The sequence below is a fragment of the Erigeron canadensis genome, chromosome 8, assembly GCF_010389155.1.
Source record: "Erigeron canadensis isolate Cc75 chromosome 8, C_canadensis_v1, whole genome shotgun sequence".
NCBI lineage: Eukaryota > Viridiplantae > Streptophyta > Magnoliopsida > Asterales > Asteraceae > Erigeron > Erigeron canadensis.
Window position 1 is genome coordinate 47,404,791 of NC_057768.1, and position 14,520 is coordinate 47,419,310.

The following is a 14,520-nucleotide window of genomic DNA, read 5'->3' on the forward strand; positions in this document are numbered from 1 at the left end:
ACACTAACATGTTCATCTGCTTTATGGACAAACTCTCAAGCTACTCGAAAGGAAATAAACGTGGTTCACAAATTCGGGTAACCTATTTCAATATATACTAAAAGATTTACGATTAATAAGGTTCTACAATAATCAATGATGAGTTGGTGTAGTGGTTTTGAGTTCTCCTGGTGACCTATAGGTCTCAGGTTCGAATCTCAATTCCACCAAATTTGAGATATAGATAGTCCTTCTATGAGTGTTTGGTTTGAGTATACCCAGATTCAAGTCCGAGAAAGCAGGGTTTACCCATATTAATCGTTGTGCCTTCAGGCGGATTAGTAAGGGTTTTCCTCCCATTGGGTATTTGAAATAGGCATTTTTATTTTGAGGGAGCTCTCTAGCGCAGACCCTCTCGCTGTCGAATGGCGACACAAATTTTTAAACGAACTTCACCTTTAAAAAAAATAAGGTTGTACATTAATCCTTTAGACAAGATTTGATCATTTAGGGAATCAAAATATTGACCTTTTTTTAACACTCTACATGGATCTAGATCGTTTACCATTCAAGGCCTAGGATAAAGCAAATGCAAACCCGATATCACACCTCACACACACAAACATATACGAGCATATATTTTTTTATACATAAGTTGGGGTGTTTCCTTGGCTTTGTCACAGGCTTTCTCTTTTCCAAATGGTGTGGTGTTTCTTTTGTAAGTAATTGACATTGATTGCCTGTGTCTTGAGATCTTAACCATGTTACATCTCAAGCATCTTTCCATGATCAAGAATCTCTACTCCCTTCCTTTTTTGATTTTTGGTATATAATGACACGCTTACGTACCCTATTTTCTTTCTTTCTCCATAAAACTATAATTTTCCTCAATTCCTTATGATTGACCGAAAGATAACCCTACTCCAAAACAGATACGTACACAAGAAAGTATGACCAGACATCATATACGAGTATTAATGTATTATATATAGGGGGTTGTTTGAGAATCCCTAAAATAAAATAAAAAATCACACGTTTTATATGAAAATAGAAGGCAAACAAGGAACACGATAAGCCGTTAATCTTTTTTTGTATAGCAAAACCAAAACATTTAAAAGTTGTATTCATGAATCTTGGATTCTTGGCGGAGAAGGAACCAGAATATTTATCTTGAGGAGCAAAATTGAAACCTTAATCTTATAATTCTATGTATTCATTATATCTATTTTTTTTAATTTTTTTTTTTGTATGAATAAAGTTCTAAAAATATCTTTTAAAAAAGTTACATTATATCAAAATAGGAATAGAGGTAGCTGCCCACATTGCCCCAAGATAACTATGTCCTTAGCATTATAGCTTCATTGTCTAAAGTAGAGTGCCTTAAAAGGCTTTTTTGAGACAAGCTATTTAGCAAAAGGTATTTACAAATCAGATTCTTATTTACTTCCTCACAAATTCATGTCATAACTCGTAACAAACTAATGAAAAATTGTGATGCATTCCATATTCGTGTCATTATATTCCGTATTCGTATCATAGCATGTAAGGCATGCATATTAAATGTACCTAAGTACATTGTAAGTAATTAATTACTTGTATACGAATTGGTTTCATACTATACAGGAAGAAAATAATATATACTTGTAGTAATTTTACCACGAGCTTGGACCACATAAAGATGCTTTAAGATATCTCAAGAAGGCGTGTTCAAGTAATGGTAACAATATAAAGTTTTTAATAAACTTATTTGTCATGGGCTAATGGTTAAAAATTCTAGCTAGCATCCATTAATATCGAGATATCAATTCAGTTGTCAAAATATAATTAAACCAATGTCACAATTTCTTATAGTAATCCTTGGCTGATAAATATAAGTTAAAATTAAGAACAATAATACTCATACATGAGAAAGTATAAGTTAAGATTATAATAGAGTAGTAAATAGTATTGGTGTTGTTTCTTTCAATGAGTGGTGTAGTGGTGTTGCAGATTAGTTTTGAAGTGTGGTGTTTGAGAAAGGCCCTCGGGGATTCAGGGGCCCGGTGAGAAATGTACATATTTCTCTCAATGAGTGAGTGTGTATTGAAAGTGGTGTTGTGTACTTCAGCTACTCTTCTGCCATCACTGATCAAATGGTGCTTGAAATACAGCGTCTTCCTGCTAATATTTTTCCTTTTTTCTAATTTATTAATCTTGTGATCTAATATTATGATTCATTGGTTCTTTACATGATCAACAAAACTATTTCTGTCTAAAAGTCGGCACGAACCAAACATGGAAAATGTCTATCACTAGAGTAGCGAATATTGGGCCCAATAGCATAATATATATTGGTCAAAAGTCTACCGATCAAAGAATATGGAAAGAAAAATTTAGGTTAATGGGTGTGTTAATATTAGCCCTACTTACTAATCAGAAATTAGTATATCAAATGATAGGTTAATGGTTGTGTTAATATTAGCCCTACTTTGCTATGCTTGTAAGAAAAACGAACAAGCTTCAAGTGACCCGTCAAGTTTATGATACTTTGGTGACACAAGATAAACATATGCTTAAAGTTTGAGTCTGATTTAACTTTTACTTTTTTAAGTTCTTTCACAATGACAAGTCACTCATAAGCTTTCAGTACCCAGTTGAACCGAGATATATGGTATAAGGAAAATGTGTCCAGTATAGTATAACTTATAGTACAATGTCTAATGCTTGATACTTTGATCTAATGGTAAGGAAATCTCGGGGTTTAAATATGAGAAGACATAAGTTCAAGTCTTAAAAGGCAATGTTGTTTCCGTATTTTACATTGTCGTTCTTTGGGCAGATTTTTAAGGGGTTTTCCTCCTACTGTTATATATGTAACCAAATTTAATTACTTTTGATTACTAAATAAAATAGACTCGGACTTGTTAAAAAAACACAAAGAGGACCAAAAATACTTTGTTATAGAGACATTGAGTTGATTTATTGTTCTAATTGCATTGTGAAACACACTTTGTTATAACCTTTTAATACAAAATATGATATTCGTATCATTTTTTATGATACATTTATCACAATGTATAACTTATACAATAAATTGTACAAGTTATTAATACAACAGTGAGATAAATGTATCAAAAAGAATGATACAAATATCACCTCCCTTGTAAAATTGTGACCAAAGCCTTATTGCTTAACATGTGTGGTTTTAACTCAAATTAAGTGTTGGAAAAATTTAACTAACATATACTACCATTTTATACATATGAGTATATGACGATTTATAAGGATAATCCTTGTCAATTTGCCATTAACAAACCATACAAAATTATGTTGCAGCGAAAGAATAGGTATTTTCTGATTTGCAAGAAACGTTGGACCCAACAAATGGGTAAGCATTTTATCCCCTTTGGGCCGAAAATTTACTCACGAGTAGGGAGGCCCATATTCTTATTCTTCATTTATATTTTTGGGGGAATCCGGGAATATGTAGTTACTAGATTAAACTCTTACGTTGTGTGAGGTTGAGAACATAAACTAAAATTAACTGAACATTACATTATTATTCATAGTTTATGATAATATTAAAAATAGTCAATTTATAATTGATGCAAATAATAAAATTATAATTTAAATATAATATATATATATATATATATATATATATATATATATATCAAATATGTTAAAGCATGAGGGGTCTTATTCTTATAGTTTCCATTTTGTATCCATGACGACACAAGAAAACGTACTTTCAACACGACATTGCGTTTCGTAGGGTTTATATCCTTAATTATGATGATCGATGTCATAGAGTATAGAAAAAATTAAAAGATGAGAGTAATTTAAATATCAATGTGAAACAACTCTAAATAAATAATAAGAATAATGTATAATCTTTCAATATATATACTAATAATAAACGTAGCTTTGTAACTTGGTGAAGAAGAGATCCATATAGGGAACAATTTATTAAAATAATTAAATAAAAATAATAGTACATATTCACCGTATATTGTAGCCGATTATTAAGAGATGTAAGAGATACAGGGATATATACGTTTATAAAAAACAATCTCAGTTCGAGATATATATAAAACGAGTCTTAATACCCGTACGATTTACGGATTGACTATACGTATATCATACAATTGACTTTTTGCAACGATTTTATAAATTCAAACATACTCTATTACATTCATTCGGTCCCTTCAATAGTAATAGTTTTCAAAAGAGACTATATAAGTTAAGAAAAATGTGATCCGTAATAATAATAAATGTTAGTTGTTTTAAAACTTAATTAAAACTCAAGAATGTGTAGCTTTAATTTTACAATTAACCAATCAAAAGCTATATTTACCTACTAATAAGCTCATCCTATCATAAAATCTCTATAAATTTTAATTTTAATTTAAGCTCATTTTATTTAAAATTGGACTTTCTATATAAAAAGATATACAACTTATGAGATTAAATTATAGAAACAATTTTTATTTAACTCTCAAATATCAAATCAATTGGAAGTGAAAAGTTAAGAATTCATATAAATGACTAAAACATTACATATTAAAAAAAAAAAAGTATAATAAAGTTTATATTATCATATAACCATGTGTATTCACGATACTATAATATGATAATATACATATAACTAATCATAAATAAAATATTAAATATAACCAAATAATAATTGTAATAGTAATAATGAACAAAGATTATATATTATATCTATGGTTATGTTTTTGAAAAATGTAAATAATAAGAGGATAATTGCTAATAAATTTGCATACCTTTGTTTATGTGTATTCCGATCTTTAATACCATTTTTGAGCAGAAAAGACTACACTTAACATAAATAATTTATGAGATCTACAATTAAAGCATTAAACTAAAATAAACAAATATAATTAAAGACGTAGATATACAACTCAAAGTGGACGACATGTAGTTGAGTAAGAACTTTTTATAAGATGATAACTTAGTATTAGAATAGAAAACGGAAGAAGAATCGTATATATATATATATATATATATGTATATATATATTAAAATAAGAAATTAGTTAAATAAGTTTTAATTAATTAATAAATAAATATGATTAAAAAGACACTTGTCGCTTTAATAGAATGTCACATGTCAATTAAAGGATATTACAATCCTGTTTTAGTTTATTGATAGATAATTAAAATAATAATATATATCACCATATATTTGAAGTCGGCTTGTTATGATGAATTGGTTTTTTTTTACTTTTAGTTTTTTTATTATTAATTAATGATGATTAGGATAAAGAATAATTTTTAAAGGAATGTTTAAAATTATGAATATACTATAAGTATGACACATAATGAAAAAATCTTATATGACATTCTCTCATCATTTCCAACTAATCAAAAAACTATCTTCTCTTAGTTATATAGAAAGTTGTGAATGTGTGCTTAATTGTTTTAATTTGGAAAATCATACTCATCAACTTTTAACAAACATGTAACACAGTAAGTAATAGATTAGGGCCTTAATTAGATACAACAATAATCTTTAATACTCTTTTAAAGTCGATCTTAATCTTTGAATTCAAAACGACTAACTTTATAAAAGTTCAATCGTAAGAGCAAGAGTCACTAATCTAATTAGTTTGCAATATTCTTTTGGCGTTCAGATATGTCGTATAATTGCTACAGTTCCACCAAGGACCTTATTTATGTTTTTATATAGAAGGGGAAAGAGATTATTTATGTTATACCATTCCCGCTCCTTCTAACGGGTGAAAAACTTAACTTGCTAAACGCTCGGCAAATGATCAAGAGGTCAATAATGAGGCAAAGCCTCCCAAAAAAGCATTCACGTACCGGTAGTTAAAGAAAACAACAACTACATTATATTTACCATATTCAGATTCATGAAAATGAGTGATCTTATACTCTTGCGTCTCATATTTGATCTTTCACGTGTAAACAACTGCCATTAGTGCCACCCCACATCCTCGCATAGTAGCATATAAAGAATTTGATTTGATTTACTGACCTTGATAGATTTGATTCAAGCTAAGTCTAAGTTTTTCCTTTAAGCATTCAAATTACTGCCTCTAAAAATGGGTTCACTTAGACTATTCACAACAAAGTCATTCATATGAGATTTGTGATGACATAGAGGATGTTCATGAGAAGGGTATTGTTGTAGGTGATGAAACAGAGGGTATTCATCTTTGAGTGTTTGTGGGGAATGATGAGGATAGAGAAAACAAATTGTTTTATAGATGTTGAAATTAATTATATGGTTGTTTGTAAAAAGAATTGATATTTTGTTATAGGTAAAAAGTGTTTGTAAAAATGATAGATAGATGGTAACATGACATGTTGATTAATTGTCATAAAGCCCAATAGTTAAAGATATATCACCACCCTAAATTTTCTTGTGTTCTTTGAAAAGGTATCGCCAAATGTTTGGGACTACTTTACATACCGTCTCTACGGAGGAGAATTGTAGGACGGTGGGGAGCGTAAATGGACGTTGAATGGTAGAAATAAATCGTCATTATGGGCCTGCCAATACAGTAAATGGGTCCCTCCAATAAAAAAGTACTCCGTAATTTCATTCCCTCTTTTTAACTTGAGCCTGATTTTCCTTTTAACTGTAGCGTAATTTACGTATACACTACTCAGATTTGAGTTGATTACATCATCAATGTCCGATGCACGCGTTTTTTTCCGATTAACTATAAAAGTATCAAAGTATCAACTTGATTCGTTTTTTATTTTTAACGCAACAAATCTACTATAAATATTCGTTCACAAGCCACTTAATTACGAATGATATAAAAATAAAAATAAAATATATAAACTTCCAAGACTTTTGCCGTGGTTAACACACCACTTTATATGTCGTCATCACTCACTTCACCAAAACTTCTCTTTTTATAACCTCCCCTACTCCTTTGTTTCCCTTTTCTCCCTCACCCACCCACCGCCCATTCCACTCTCCACAAAATGGATTCTACAACCAACAAAAACACAACAAACATCAATGGTCTTGCATCTATTGCTCATAGTCATATCACACAACATGGATTCTCGTCATCTTCTTCTTCATCATCATCACGTTTTATCTCGCGATCAACAAGCTTTAGAAGCCTGTACTCCTTTTCTTCCCCAAGATCTGGAACCTTTTTTAATGGAAGATTTTATGAACAACAACCCCATTTTTTGGATTCATGTTTTCTTTGCAAAAAACCACTTGGTTGTAACAGAGACATCTTCATGTACAGGTAATACAACTCATTTATCTTTTGTTTTAGTTTTCATAATTTAACTACTTTTTCATCTTAAATTTTGGTTATTGTGTCAACAAATATTTATTTTGTTTTTGATTTTTGTGAAAATTCAGTTGGGTTTTCATTCCGTACCTGTTGGAGAACCTTTATTATTACATAGAAAATTACTCGCACTTTGAGTTCCATATTTGATTTAAAACTTCAAATACATGTTTTCATATTTTATGTTTATTGTTAATAAGTAACCTCGTATTATGGTGTCATTTTCTAAAATTGGAGTGCAATTGTTTATTTAAACATATGAATGTGGCAGGGGTGACACGCCATTTTGTAGTGAAGAGTGTAGATGGGAGCAGATTGAGATGGATGAAACCAAAGAAAAGAAAAGATATCTCGCTGCATCAGTCAAAGCGTTGAGAAAAAAACAAGAGCGTGAAAAATCATCTCCATCCACCTCACCAAATAAACCTTTTCGTTCTGGTACCGCCGGTGCAGTTGCTGCTGCCTAATAAATACTATTAAATTAATATTAAAAATATTTTCATTTTTTTTATTGTTAATATAAACAAACAGAAACTTAAGGGCAAAGGAATTAAATTCCTAGAAGAAAAAAAATATTAAGTTAGTGGGAAGAAAAAGTTTCCTCAATTAACTTTAGTTATTTTGTGTCAATGACATAATTGTCCACATGGGTTTTATTTGTGTGTTTGTTTTCTGGTAATTATGTAGAAAGATGGGGGTAACTGTGGAATTACAGTTACTGGCCACGAAGTAGCTATGGAGTATGATATGGTGTATCGGTGTGGTACAAAGTGCACTATTATTTTGAAGTGTACGCTTTTGTACTTTTCCTATCTTTGTACGTCTGTGATTATTTTTTATGCACAGTGTACAACTTTCTCTTTTTCGTATTTATAATGAAAGGCTTTATCATGCTGGTTTTCTTTTTTGTTATGTTTTGGGTAAAGTAAGTTAAATGAAGTTTTATATATATAGCCCAGAAGCCCAATATGCAAATTGTTTTCAGAATTTCATCTTGTTATATCATGGAGGTTTTAATCATTTTACTATCTACCAATCAACTAAAACAATATTGAGATATCCTTGAAACGGTATGTGGTGTAATCTTTGATCGACGCGTGTCCTTTTAATTTATTAATTTTATTAATTTGGCTTTTTTTAATTGTATATAAATTCGATTTCCGTATTAGACTTAGAATTAAACTCCAATTATTGACTTATAGATACAAAACACATTATAATCCTATTTGATTGATCGTTTTTTTCATTAATAAAATTGTCTCTTTTTATTTTCAGTTCTTCAATTCCCATTACTTATATATTACTTACTAGTCATAATACCCGTACGATATACAGTAGCTATATATATAATACTAGGTTTTTACCCGCATGATGTGCGATTATTTAATTGAATTATCAAAGGTTTTGATATGATATTGATAATTAAAATTTGGTTTAGTTAGCATAATATTAATGTTAAATATGCTTGAATATCTTATCAAAACTTAGATTTGTTAAAAAAATATATATATTGAATATAATTTTTAAAAAAACGGATGGAATTAATGTCTCAAATAAATAATTGTAATTATAATGTTTGATTTGATATAATGTTTACCTAATTAATTCAAATCTATCTAAATTTAAATAAATATATATAAAAAAGTTTAGAGATGACAAATAGGATAAATCCTAGGTGACAATTTTTTAGCATAACTTATCTGAAGAAAGCTTGAAAAGGCTAGGATTCCTATTCCTTTAATATATATATATATATATATATATTATTTTCTTCTCCTTTTTAAACCCTTAAAATATAAAAAATGCTCTTACTAATATAACCAGTATTATCCATAAGGCTATTCAATATTCAATATACTTTTCAATAAATTAATTTACAATATATACCTTTTAATATTTACAATAATACATTACCATTTTTACATCAATAAACTACAAGACTCACTGTCGCCACCAATTGCCCCCACCATTACCTGTCGCCACCACTGCCGTGCAACCGCTACCACCAACGTCGTCGCATCGTACGAGTATTCGTCTAGTTTGTGTAAATTAAAAGAGGTCGATGTTTTCTCTACTCTTTTATAAAGCAAAATGCCCCTTTCTATTTTTAGTAATTTCTGTCTTTGAATTACCATAATTGTCCTTAACATTTATTTTACTAATTAACACTTTAAGCCCTTATCTTTTTAAATATTCCACTATCACATTTACATCAACCTACACCATTTAAGACTTGACACCGCCACCACCATAAATAATAATGTCACCAACAATACTAAACCACCATGCCCACTACTGCCGCCGCATTGCGTGAGTATCATGCTCGTTCTTGTAAAGTTGTATATGATTGAAAAACCTAAGATCTACAACTTTGGTTGTTTTTCATATATTTGTTTTGTGGTTAACCATAAATTCTTTTGAAGTCGTGGCTTGTCTTTGTGGTTGTAAATATATAAATTACTAATTTTAATTTACATATTAGATCTAATTTTTTGATTATAGTGTTTAATGTAATTAAACACACCGAGAATTGGTAAACAAGATATAAGAAATTATTGACCATGAATTCTTCTCCATAATAATTCAATTTACATGTTTATGATAAGAAAACTTTGTAATTGTAGGCAAATCATATCAATGTCTTTTGTATTGTTTACCAGTTGAATGATCAAAACTTTCAAATTTGTGATGAAAAAAGTCACTCTACTTGTTTCTTTTTAGTATTTAATTTAGATTTTTAACTATTTTGTTTAAAAAAAAACAAGAATGTTATACACACGCGTGCGCGTGCACACACACATATGCAAACTAGTGGAGTAAAAGTATATACACATCTTAGTGTTTATATTCGAGAGTTATCTTTCGCTCTTAACTTTCTCAGTGCACCAACATGCCACCATATATTTCCTTTTAAACGTAGTATTTTCATTCCAGTACTTAACCCACAGACTCAAAAGTAATCTCCACATAATGATCATGTTACATTATGCAGGTACCCATTTAGATCACAAAACACATGTTTGTTACTATAATCCTCTTAAATTTATGCAATCATATTTTTGTTTCTTAACTTTAATCAATACTTTTTTTTATAACAACAAAATATACCTTTTAATATTTTATATATGATCCTTTAATTAACCATTCTTATTTTTCTAAAATTTTTAAATTTATCTTTAAAATAGATAAAAATAAAAATAAAATTCATATACCTTGATAACATAAAATATTCAGAACAAATTGGTGTTAAAAAGAATAAAAATACACATATACAAAAAAAATACATTATATACTATTTAAAAGAATTTTCGTGAATAGTGAAGCAGCTTGGATGCTGCTAGCAGCCTGCTTGCTTGGGTTTTTTAAGAACAAACAAGTTTTAAGTTTTTTGTTTTTATCTTATAGAAAAGTTGACAATTTTTATTTCGTCTTTGAAGTTTCGTGTTATAAGATTTACATTGTATTATCTAACGATGAAATTTCGTTAGTCTAATGTTAACGATTGACTTCTTAAAATTAATGATCTGCATTCAAATATGTCTGGTTGTTAGTTTAGTATTTCACTAAACGATATGAATGCATGGCTATTAATTGACACAAAATAAAGTGAGTGGTCCATTATAATAATATTGTATACCATGTTGACAAATTTATAAGTTATATTTCATTGAACACTAAAGACTACTTATTTACTTATAATTTTTTTTGGATAAAAGACCAAATTTGCCATTTAAAATATGTGAAAGGAGCAAATTTGCCATTAACTTTTTTAAAGGCTCAAATTTGCCATTGCATAACCTTAAAAAGAGTAAATTTGACACTCAAAATATATGAATGACTATAATTTACCATTGGTTTTTTTGAAATACCCTTATTTACCACTAAACAAAGTTACAAATGTAAATTGCTATAAAAAAATATATATATAACAATAGGTAAATTTGTCATCAACAATTTTTCACCTAATGCTCCAATTATTTCAAACTATTGTCGCATATTTCAAATCTCGTACATACATGTATGTACACATTCTCTAATATGTGAGACTCATATGAAACAATACATATTATGTCCACGATTTAATAAAATATTCAGTTATCAACATGACCAACTAAAAAGATGAAATTGGTTACTTTAATCAAACATGAATCTAAGGTGTATTCATTTAGAGTTTTTGTGTGTGTATGTGTATGTATTTTTATAAAAGAGTTCAAAGTTCCACGTTCTTTAAACTATATTTTAAAACGTCATTTAGAACATAAGCGAATAATTGCAATGTTTATTGTCAATGTGGGAAATCTAAATAAAAAAAAATTCTTGTAGAAAGTGACAAATTTGGGCCTTTCAAAAAATTAATGGTAAATTTGCTCTTTTAACATATTTTAAGTGGCAAAATTGCTCTTTTAACCATATTTTTTCTTCCTTTTAGTTCGTATTAAACTAAAACGACAACATTTCTCGTATGGTTATTGTAGTAGTGGCAACAGAAAGGTTGTCATAAAAACAAATTTCTTAGTAAACATATATAAAGAATATTCGGAAAGCATATGTCACAAAATTTTGCATTATGCAAGTAGTAATTTTATTTTTTTAAATAAGTGCACATTAATCATAATGCAGAAGTACTCTTCACCATAACATGGTGAGAACTTACTTAGCATTATATCATTTTTAAAAAGATAAATGTTTGTTCGAGGATAAATTTATTTACTAATGAGTTTAAGAGATTTTTTAAACCTACTTATTTATTTTACTTTACAAAGTTAGGAATTTTTTTTATCTTAGTTGACATCTATGATTAATTACCACATTGACATTGGATTTTAAATTATGTGTCATTTTATTACATTATTCATTCCATTTTTATGTCATGTACATAACATTCATTAATATATTATTTTAGTTTTTTTTAAAGATGCGGATCGAACATTACAATGGAGGGTATAGACTATGTTATTCTTAACCAGGTCAACGTTAGACAACCCCCTCACCGAATACCTAATAGGAGGAAAAATTCGCTAATAGTCCGCCCAAATGCTCGACAAAATATTTTAGAAAAACCATGCCTGCAAGAACTTGAAAATGAGTCTCCCTAAATCCAAGTCTTCGTGGAGCGACTTCCTTACCATTGGGTTAACCCAATAATTCTATTACATCAGTTATTAGTCAATTAGACGTAATAAAAATTTTGACAATCAATATCAATATATAACTTAATATTTATTGTTGCATAATGATGACGGCTTAATACATTTGAACTATGCACTTGAATTATAAATTTCAAATGTACTAACATTTTTTTAAAATAGGTATTAATAATTGATAAATAAATATTAAGTAAAGTAAATCTATTATGTGCCTGTTATATAGAGTGTTTAAATTGAGATATATTTTATTTTTAATTTATAGTTCTCATAATTATACATTTATATACTTTTTTAACGTACCAACTTAATCTAATGTTTTATATCATTGGTTTCTATACCAATTGAGCTAAATCCAATTGTATATACTATAAACCAGTTGAACTAATTACTTATTAACCAATCAAATTGTTTAATTTTATCAAATTGACTTTCGCTTATGTCATCATTTAGATTAAATATAAATTAAAAATCTTAATAATCATTATCCAAATATATTATTATATTAATATTTATATTAATTTGTAGAAAAAAGTCTCATTAATTTACATAAATAATTTATACTTTTGAGCCATGAAAATTCAACTTATATATATTTTTAACCATCAACTTGAGAAGTTTCTATATATATATATATATATATATATATATATATATTTATTTTTAATAATCAACATGATAACTTTTTTTTTAGAACGACAATATTTATATATTTAGTTTTTTAAAGTTATAATTGTCACTCAAATCAACAGTTCTAATTGTTATCAAAGAATATGAAAACAATCCTAATTGTTATCTAATTATCATAGGACATGTAATTGAAAATAGACCTATTCGTGTTATGTCCTGCATCATGATCAAATACATATACTTGAATGTTAAGTACATGATCACAAGTATATTTACATTTTAACTGTGATTATTGTACTACAATTTACAAAGTATAACACTTAGAATCTTATATCTCAAAATTATAAGCTATTATGAACTAAATGTATAACGATCTAATATTGATTATATCGTAAACCCCGTGTCCAGTGTTAGACACGGGTCTAAAATCTAGTTGGTTTCTATACCAATTGAGCTAAATCCAATTGAGTTAAATTAAAATATAAAATTTTTAAATATAATAAATTTTAAAAATATTGAATTTTTTTTGTAAAGTTAGTTTCGATTCATACGTGTTGGAAATAATTTTAACCAGCGATTGACTGGAGCCAGTGGCGGATCCAGTGTACTATGAGGGTGGTCACCGCCCAACCCTCAATCTAGTTTTGTTAGAGTTTTTTTTTTTTCTTTTACTTTAAATCTCTCAAGCCCTGGAAGAGATGGTGGGAGTATCTGGGAAGATGAAATATGCTTGACGTTGCCAGGTGGAGAAGATGGTGGCCGGCGGAGGAAATGATGTGCGTTGGAGGAGTTGAAATCGGTAGATTAGAGATGAAGGAGAAAGAAAAATACATAGGGATATGGATTCTAATTGAGATTCACAATCTTGAAAAAAGTCATACAACTTTTTACTACAACAAGGAAATTTCTATTAATGTATTCATAATAATATTTACTTTACATCCTTACACCTTTGAATATATTATAAGATAACCTTTATATATAGTGAATTGATTATATTTATCCTTAAAAAGGGTCTCGTCCGACCCATATGTACAACTTGCAAATTTTGAAAGTTATTATTTAGTTCATGAGATATGGGTTTTGTTAATTTTATTATATTTGGGCATTAATATCCGCCCAAGTTGTAAGTTTGTAAGCTTTTTTATCAAGTATACTACAATCCCATAAGAATGTATTGATTAGTTTGATTAAACTATAACCTTTAATGCTAGTGTGTTTGTCAAAATGATTAATAAAGTTGTTTTTTCCGTTTCGTTTTACGCATTATTAAACTCAAAGTCGACTCATGTGTAGATCATAAAAGTTTTGAAAAAATATATATAATGATAAAAAAAAAAACTAGTCCCCCACCATTATAAAAGTTTGGATCCGCCACTGGCTGGAGCTACAACCCCTTCTTTATGAAAAATAAACCAAATACTCAAACCCGAGACCTTGAGAAAAACTCACCTCCAAGACCCACATATTAGATTTAGA

At 28.6% G+C, this 14,520-nt stretch overlaps 1 protein-coding gene across 1 annotated transcript; it reads left to right on the forward strand.

Moving 5' to 3' along the window:
* Window positions 1-6,864: 6,864 nt before the first annotated feature.
* Window positions 6,865-8,179, forward strand: LOC122579935 (FCS-Like Zinc finger 2-like). Its single transcript, XM_043752202.1, has 2 exons — window positions 6,865-7,219; window positions 7,539-8,179. The coding sequence occupies exons 1-2, from the start codon at window positions 6,942-6,944 to the stop codon at window positions 7,732-7,734; spliced, it is 474 nt and encodes a 157-aa protein (XP_043608137.1). The 5' UTR covers window positions 6,865-6,941; the 3' UTR covers window positions 7,735-8,179.
* Window positions 8,180-14,520: the final 6,341 nt, after the last annotated feature.